The following is an 8,688-nucleotide window of genomic DNA, read 5'->3' on the forward strand; positions in this document are numbered from 1 at the left end:
CATATTCGCCGATTCCGATATATCGGCGACCGGCTCATATCGGCCGATAATATCGGGCAAAACGATATATCGGTCGGGCTCTACTTTTCACGGTACAAATCATTGCAAAGCAACTTTACAGCAAATTAATACCACGTATAATCACAATAATCACATCTATTAACTTTACAATCCTGCTACTAGCATTTTATTCGGACTAAATTCCCTTTAAATCGGGTGAGAAAGCGGGTTTTTTTTTTTTTTTGAGTAACTTTTGCACATCCTGTCATGCCGGGCTGCATATGCATTTTGCAGCATTAAGGTTAACGATTAATCGATCAATTGATCATTCATTTAAACGACGATCGATCATGGAAATGATCGAAAATTGACATCCCTACTACACATATGATAATATTGTACATAATCTAGCACCAGTAACAATGTAATTGACAGTCCAACATAGTAGATGGCAGTATCCACCTTATTTTGCAACTTCAGATTCTTTAGCTGGGTTTCCATCCAAAGTTGCGAATGTAACTTTTGTGCAGAACTGGTATATTGCATAAAACATTTGCGAATAAGCAACGTTTCCATCCAACGAGTCAAAGAGAACAAAATCGTCATTTCCTGATTAACTGGCAATATCACTAAGAAAAGTAGGAGAAGTCACTGAATATAATAATTTTCATATATAGTAAGACCCTGTTCACACTGAGACGTGTTTAGCTGTATACGCAAAAATTTTGTATCGGATTGCCATTTTGCCCCAGTCAGACACCGCTATGTCATGTAACAGCAACAACAACATGAACAAACACTGAACGATTTACTTTTTTATTAACTAACATTAACACGGATTAATAAATGTATTGTTCCATGTTCGTTTGTATACCGTGCGCAAGGTTTATGCGCATAGTCCAAATCGGCTTTTCCATTTTTAGTGTATTGCTGTGGCAGAATTACAGCGCCACATAGTGGTCTGCCATGTATACTACATCGTTTTGTGTCGGTTTCATGGTTCCGTGTGTACGCAGATATTTCTTGAGATGTGGGGAAAAAAAAGATTGTATAGGGAAAGATCTGGCTTCGTGTGGATGTAGCCCAAATTACTTGCACTTCAGAGCGAGCAGACGAAAAAAAAAATGCGGCCATTGCTTTCGGGGGTGGATGCCTGCTGTTTAGAACACAGTCGTGTAAGACAGTTCTGGGAGGCAATTATACAGAAATACTTTGATGGCAGACTTTGCTCGGGCATTTCAAAATGACCATAAAAACATTTCAGATGCTGTTCAACAAGATCAGTCCACTGGTTAGTCAGGTTATGCCGACCGATAGCGCAAAGTCACATGACTTTTTTGATGTGCATGGAAGAATTTATTCAGCAAACGTGTTTCCATCTCCAGTTATTTGCATTAACTGTTTTTCGCACAAGTCAAAACCACCTCAAGGGAGTACAAACTTTTTTGTGAATTAAAGGATTTTCTTTCGACATTTGGCGTTTCCATCACTCGTCTCTTATGCGATACTTCAAAATGCGCATAAAAATTGGGTGATGGACATATAGCTATTATCTGTTACCGGTTAATAACTAGAAGAATAACTAAGTGCAGTAAATAATGAAACTATTTCTGCTACAGCATAACCAGTGTTTATAATTATGAAAATACATTAAAATAATGTAAGAAATATTAGTTTGAAATATTAAGTGGAATAACAAGCTAATTTGTATAGCTAAAAATAACTGGATGTGGATGACACCGGAAGCTTCACACATTTAAGTTACAAAGGGCCGCTCTAAAGCCCCGTTCACACCAAGCAAGATAACGATAAAGATATAGTTCTAAAAATCGTTCTCAATATTAAAGAATAGCAGAGTCGACACCACAACTATAATGATAAAGGCACAGAGAAACTATATTGTTGGAATCACTTTCAGAACGATTTTGTCCAGCTGATGAACGCTACAAATATTGATAATCCAATCTGAATCCATCCAGCTATCATGCGCTGGAGAATTTGAAGCGGCAGACGAACTTGCGCTTAGAATAAACAGACAATATAATTTGCTGGTGTGGACGCTAATACCGTTATCTTTATAGTTATCTTTATAGTTATCGTTCTTGGTGTGAACGGGGCTTAACTCTTTAAAAAAAAAAAAGACGTACCTGCTAGACACCCCAAACTGCAGAAAGCCAGATATCGTGATGATATTGTTATTGTGTATTAATGTCAAGCCCACTATAATATTGTAGTGAAATTATGATTTAGTGACGTCCCTATTACATATGTTGACATTTATTTATTTGTTCCCCCTCAGGTCCCTATGCGTACACTGCCTCCCTCTGGCAGATGAGTAACCAGCGGGGCCTTACGTGTCGCAGTCGCACGACCAGATAGTCCCCTGCGAGCGCGGCGCGTCCTCCGGCTCGCAGCATGCCCACCACCAGCCGGGCAGGGAGCCTGAAGGACGCTGAGATCGCAGAGCTGTTCTTTAAGGAGGACCCCGAGAAGCTCTTCACAGACCTCCGTGAGATCGGTCATGGCAGCTTCGGCGCAGTGTATTTTGTATGTATCAAATGTTGCAGTGTGTAGAATAGGATTAATTATTTTGATGCATGCTACAGAACATAATGAGAGGTTTGGGAGACTAAATTCTGAGATCTGATGTGAATCTTGTTTAGGCACGGGATGTGCGGACCACAGAGGTGGTGGCCATCAAGAAGATGTCCTACAGTGGGAAACAGTCTAATGAGGTCAGTTTTCCTACATTCCACAGTCATTACATACAGTCATGCAACAGTTTGGTTGTGGATTAAGCTTTTCCTTCTGAGGGTGGGCAGAGTGATTGCATTATATTACTCTTGTCCCATGGACTTGACTTTTTCACATTCACAACTGTGGCTTGGCTCTTAAATAGTGACTTGGCACAGTAAAATTGAGCTGAAGTCAATTGCTGAAGTCACATTAAGTCTTGTGTAACAACCAGGGCTGGGAAGGTTACTTTTAAAATGTATTTCACTACAGATTACAAAATACATGCTTTAAAAAGTAATCAGTAATGTATTTCGTTAGATTACTCAGGTTTAGTAACTTAATCTAAATACTTTTGAATACTGTGAAATACTTAAGCTATACACAAAGGAACATATTAATGTCTTGTTTTTATGTTTTCCAACTCTAAATAAGTGACATCTACCAGTCATAAGATTTGCGTTTTCCTTTTATTTATCTGTTTATTTTTAACAACATCAGTTTTCCACAGTATTTCTATGAACAACAAAAATATTTTGTGTCATTTAAATCTACCAATCAATATAAATTCAATTTGAATACAATGAATGGGATTCCGTGCCGTTTCATGCTGCATTCCAAGCTTCAAAACACTTTAAGTTATTACTTCACTTATAATCCTCTCTATGGAGAAGCGATCGGCACAAAAGAATCGCCGAGTCAAAATTGACAGGGCTCGTTTCCCAAAGCAACTACCGTCGCAAGTAACTTAATGTCATTATAGTTCAATGTAATTTAACACCCATTAAACACACCCCAGATCTATTCAGTTTAATGTGAACCATTCACACTGGTTTCGTTAAACAAAATAAATGATTCATTTAAAAGATTGAATCAAAAGAATCATCTGTTCACGAATCGGATCATGAACTCGCATTACCGCACCAAAGATAATCTATTCTTGAACACTTCGAATGAATAAAGACTTGCAAGTTCATCTGTAAATCACACAAAGCTATCGTTTGACTTTATAAACTTTTATTTCATGCATGATTCGTATGGATCTGTTAACTGAATGCAAAGTGTGAATTCTAGGAGAATTCATTGTCATTTTTCAATTAAATTCTTTGAAATATTAAACGTAATGATAACCATTCAACACTCAAAATATGAGAAAATAGAAAAACGAGTTACTGGATAAACATTTTCAAAGATCAAGAACAACTTCCCTCAAGATGCCTTTTCAGATTAGACGTTGAATCCTTCGATGCGGATAGAAGTTTTGTTGCAGGTAGGCATTGCGCTGAGATGTTACGTCCTTTTTCAGATTTACAAGTAAAATAGTCTTTTTATTTCCACGAGAGAAATGCATTATGCGAATGGCTTTCTGTTGTGTCGTCCATTTTTGTGTCGTGATGATGAGCGTATGCACTCTCACTACGAGTTGCTAAATAAACAGGCTGAACAGGATTTTTTTTTTTTTATAAAAATAAGTTGCCTTATTGGTTAAAATCCCAAAACTTAAAGCGGATAGAAGTTTTGTTGCAGGTAGGCATTGCGCTGAGATGTTACGTCCTTTTTCAGATTTACAAGTAAAATAGTCTTTTTATTTCCACGAGAGAAATGCATTATGCGAATGGCTTTCTGTTGTGTCGTCCATTTTTGTGTCGTGATGATGAGCGTATGCACTCTCACTACGAGTTGCTAAATGAACAGGCTGCTGCATGCTGTTTTTGTTTTTGTTTTTTTTCAACGGACAATCAGTTGCCTTATTGGTTAAAATCCCCAAACTGTTTACTTAAATATTAAATTAAGAAATGACATTAAAATTCAAAGTAATCACTTTGGTAATCTAAAATACTTTTCGGATGTAACTGTAATTTCATTACCACCTATTTAAAATGTAATTATAACGAAATTACAGTTACTCATATTTTGTATTTTAAATACGTAACGCAGTTACATGTATTTCGTTACTCCCCAGCCCTGGTAACAACACAGATTGAAGTGAAGCACCACGGCCATTCATACTTTAGCTGGTGGCAGCGTTTCCTTTGTAATTTCAGATTAGCAGTAATCGGATTACACATAATCTCTACAAAGAATCCTTCAGAAGCTTTTAGGACTGACTTTCCTTTTCAGGACCTGTACTAGTAAGTCAGTATGTCCAGTCTGCTCACGTCAGCAGTGGATGCAGTGATCTGGTGGAAAATAGGAAATTCATTGTAGTCTTTTCTGGCTCATTTGAAAGAAGACTGTTTGATTTAATGCTGTTTTGTCTTTACTTAGAAATGGCAGGATATTATAAAGGAAGTCAAGTTCCTCCAGAGAATACAACACCCCAACAGCATAGAGTATAAAGGATGCTACCTGCGGGAACACACGGCTTGGGTAAGATCTCTCTCTTTCTTTTCTAAATTCTTCATTCTCACTGTCACCCTTTGGCATAACATGGTAATGAGTATATAAACACAGTAACTATTTTATCTCTGTGAAAATAAGCTATATGAAACAAATCCTAGTGTAAAAATTATTTTTTACTAATTTTAAATCTAGGTATGACCAAGTTGTTTTTACAAGGTCTTTTAGGTCATACAAGATTTGCGCATGGATATTTAATAAAAGGTGAAGAATCACCATCATGCCTTACTTGCCAAACTAAAATGACTGAAGCATATTTTATTGGATTGTTCTGTTTTTAATGTAAATTGACAACGGTTTTATTCAGAGGTGTGTTTAACTGATTTATTTAAAAATGTATCACCTGAATGTATTTTTAGAATTTTTGTCTAGTGTACATCTGAAATGTCTTTTATAACCTTTTGTTAATTGTATACTTTGTATAATTTATTCAAAAATTGCCATGAAAATAGCCTTGATGCTGGCATGGCATTAAAAAGTGAATAAATAAATAATTTAATCTATGCGATTCATCTTTTTTCCTCTCTTCAGCTTGTCATGGAGTACTGTTTGGGCTCTGCCTCTGACCTCCTTGAAGGTAAGACACTAAACATTTAGGCTACTTTCATTTGGAAGCATTATAAATATTTTATCCAAAATATGGGTTTTACTTATTTACTTTCAAACTTTAGTTATGATTAGGGATGCACCCCAATTAAAATTCTTGGCCGAAGCCAAACACTGAAACACTGGGCCGAAGGCCGAATACCAAACACGGTTTTTTGCAGTAGGCCTATTTTGCCTTTTTTTTTCACCATTGCATAAATTAAATTGCCAAAATCTGCTTTTTACTGTTTTGTCCTGCTTTTGAAATAAAAAATCAATTAACAAAACAACAATTTAAAAATATTTACTTAACACTGAACATTTTTTAACATTCTAGCAGACATTATACCAATCGGTATCTGCCTTTTTTTACTCCCTAATATCGGTATCGGCCCCAAAAAACCCATATCGGTCGGGCTCTAATCTCTGTAACAAAGTTCGTAGTTCAGGAAGGAGGAGGCAGGGAACCGGCGAATGCTCAAAAAAAACTTTAATAAAATAAACAAACACAAAATAGCGCGACAGCCCCGGGTACTCACGAGACTGCGCTCTACTCCCCCCCTCCCCCTCCCCCTCCTGGAGAGCCGATCAAGGCGGCCGCGGCGTACCTGGGGGTAAGGACAGACAGACGAGGCGAGAGAATGTAACCAATGTAACAAAGTTCGTAGTCATGGGAAGAAGGAGGCAGGAACCGGCGAACATTTAAACAAACCTTTAATAAAATAAACAAACACAAACTGAAAGTAAAGCGGCAGCCCCTCGCGGACGACTGCCGCACACAAAACACAAAATAAAATCCAGGCCTGGTCCTCTCTCGTCTTTCACTGTCGTAACTCCTCCTTTTATCCTTCCGGAGCTCCTCCATGACCGGTGAGTGGTGCAGGTATCGCTCATTATCAATTACTCCACCGGCCTCGCTCCGTTCCCACGGCTCTCGGCCCCGCCCCCACTGTCTGTCAAATGCATTAATGTAACTAATTGATTATCAGTTTGAAGAACATTCACCTTTGTCATTTTTGCTTAGTTCACAAGAAGCCCCTTCAGGAAATTGAGATTGCAGCAATTACCCATGGTGCTTTGCAGGGCCTTGCATACCTTCATTGCCATAACATGATTCACAGGTTTGTGGGTTTTTTGATGATCTTACACAGTGAGCACTTGTTCATTAAGTGGTGTTAGGAATTAAGAACCAGTTCCACTGGATCCGAATGATTTTCATGACACTGGTTCTGCTAACTGTTTTTGAACGTTTGCATTCTTGTGACAGAACACCTTGCATACTCTGACATGGTTTCCTGCACCTTTATTCATTTGCGGCACAGTGTAGTGTCAAAAGAAGTTGTTTTAGCTTTAGTTGTAAGGTTGCAAAAATTAAATGGATTAAATGCAGGAGACAACAAACATACACGCCACTATATTCAAATTCACCAACATACGGCTCTTAAGAGCCAATTCGTTTTAATTAATTCAAAAAGACTTACAGTTACAAAGTCACACAGATATTTAACAATTCTTCAGACACTGCCTGTGGAATCGAGGAAAACTACCTCTAATTTTGACTGTTGTGTATGCCATTTTCTTCACTCAGGGATATCAAAGCTGGGAACATCCTGCTGACCGAGCCTGGACAAGTCAAACTGGCAGATTTTGGTTCTGCCTCCATCGCCTCTCCAGCCAACTCTTTTGTGGGGACACCATATTGGTGAGCACACTGGTTATCTCGGAGTAATAATGATTCCATTCACACAGCCTGGTTACTAACATGGCCACCTCCTCTCAGGATGGCCCCTGAAGTAATTTTAGCCATGGACGAGGGACAGTATGATGGAAAGGTTGACATCTGGTCTCTTGGGATCACCTGCATAGAACTAGGTGACAGAAGTTCTGCTCAATTTAAATGAATTGTGCATTTTTTACGTTATGAAAGTCAGTCTTACTTTTGCTTCTCCCTTTTGCTGTAGCGGAAAGGAAACCTCCTCTGTTTAACATGAATGCGATGAGTGCCTTATACCACATAGCACAGAATGAGAGCCCTATGCTGCAATCAAGTGAATGGTGAGTCCACTAATATATACACAAAAATAGCAGTTTGCGTTACGGCTAGGTAGTAAATCAAAAATTGGGGTGATTATTTTTTGTGTGTATTTTCTTTGCCTATTCATGTGAATAGCAAGTATACAAGAATTAAGAAAACTGTTTTAATAAAGTTTCTGATTCAAAGGGGTAGTTTACCCAAAAATGAAAATTCTGTCATTAATTACTCACCCTCATCCCGTTCCAAACCCGCAAGACCTTCGTTTATCTTCGGAACACAAATTAAGATATTTTTGATTAAATCCGAGAGCTCTCAGTCCCTCAGACCCAGCAGCGCTATGCACATGAGTTTACATGAACCACGTGAACCGTGGTGTTTACATCAACCGGAAGCCAGCGCATGCGTTGTGATACTCTCTCCATAATGGCGGCTTGCGCTGCAGACAGGATGAGGAGGAGAAGAATTGTTGAATAAAGTCGTTATTTTTGTTTTCTTTGTGCACAAAAAGTATTCTTGTAGCTTCGTAAAATTACGGTTGAACCGCTGATGTCACATGGACTATTTTACCGATGTCCTTGCTACGTTTCTGAACTTGGGAACATTGCAGTTGTCTTGCTGTCTACAGAGGGTCAGAAACTTACCCATTAAAGGTCCCATGACATGCTGCTTTTTGATGCTTTTATATAGGCCTAAGTGGTCCCTAGTACTGTATCTGAAGTCTCTTTCCCGAAATTCAGCCTTGGTGCAGAATTTCAGCCACTACGAGCCAGTCCCACAGTGAGCTTTCCTTAGGACGTGCCATTTCTGTGTCTGTAGCTTTAAATGCTAATGAGGAGGAGAGAGGCGGGGCAACTGCCATGCTTCGCTCGTTTGCAAGCCATGATGTCTCTCGAGGAAAAAAAAATATTGCGCTCGCCTCGCACGGTAGTAGCTCA

General features: G+C 38.6%; 1 protein-coding gene across 1 annotated transcript in view; it reads left to right on the forward strand.

Annotated features, from left to right (window-relative positions):
* Positions 1–8,688, forward strand: part of LOC107689199 (serine/threonine-protein kinase TAO1-like) — a 43,376-nt gene that overhangs the window by 20,534 nt on the left and 14,154 nt on the right. Inside the window, exons 2-9 of the mRNA XM_016487130.1 lie at positions 2,300–2,547; positions 2,664–2,735; positions 5,002–5,103; positions 5,665–5,710; positions 6,743–6,839; positions 7,307–7,420; positions 7,499–7,590; positions 7,680–7,773. Of these exons, the coding sequence (XP_016342616.1) occupies positions 2,416–2,547; positions 2,664–2,735; positions 5,002–5,103; positions 5,665–5,710; positions 6,743–6,839; positions 7,307–7,420; positions 7,499–7,590; positions 7,680–7,773 (749 nt within the window). The 5' untranslated portion in view covers positions 2,300–2,415. The remainder of the gene's footprint in view (positions 1–2,299; positions 2,548–2,663; positions 2,736–5,001; positions 5,104–5,664; positions 5,711–6,742; positions 6,840–7,306; positions 7,421–7,498; positions 7,591–7,679; positions 7,774–8,688) is intronic.

The sequence above is a fragment of the Sinocyclocheilus anshuiensis genome, unplaced genomic scaffold (assembly GCF_001515605.1).
Source record: "Sinocyclocheilus anshuiensis isolate Anshui unplaced genomic scaffold, SAMN03320099.WGS_v1.1 scaffold966, whole genome shotgun sequence".
Classification (NCBI taxonomy): Eukaryota; Metazoa; Chordata; class Actinopteri; order Cypriniformes; family Cyprinidae; genus Sinocyclocheilus; species Sinocyclocheilus anshuiensis.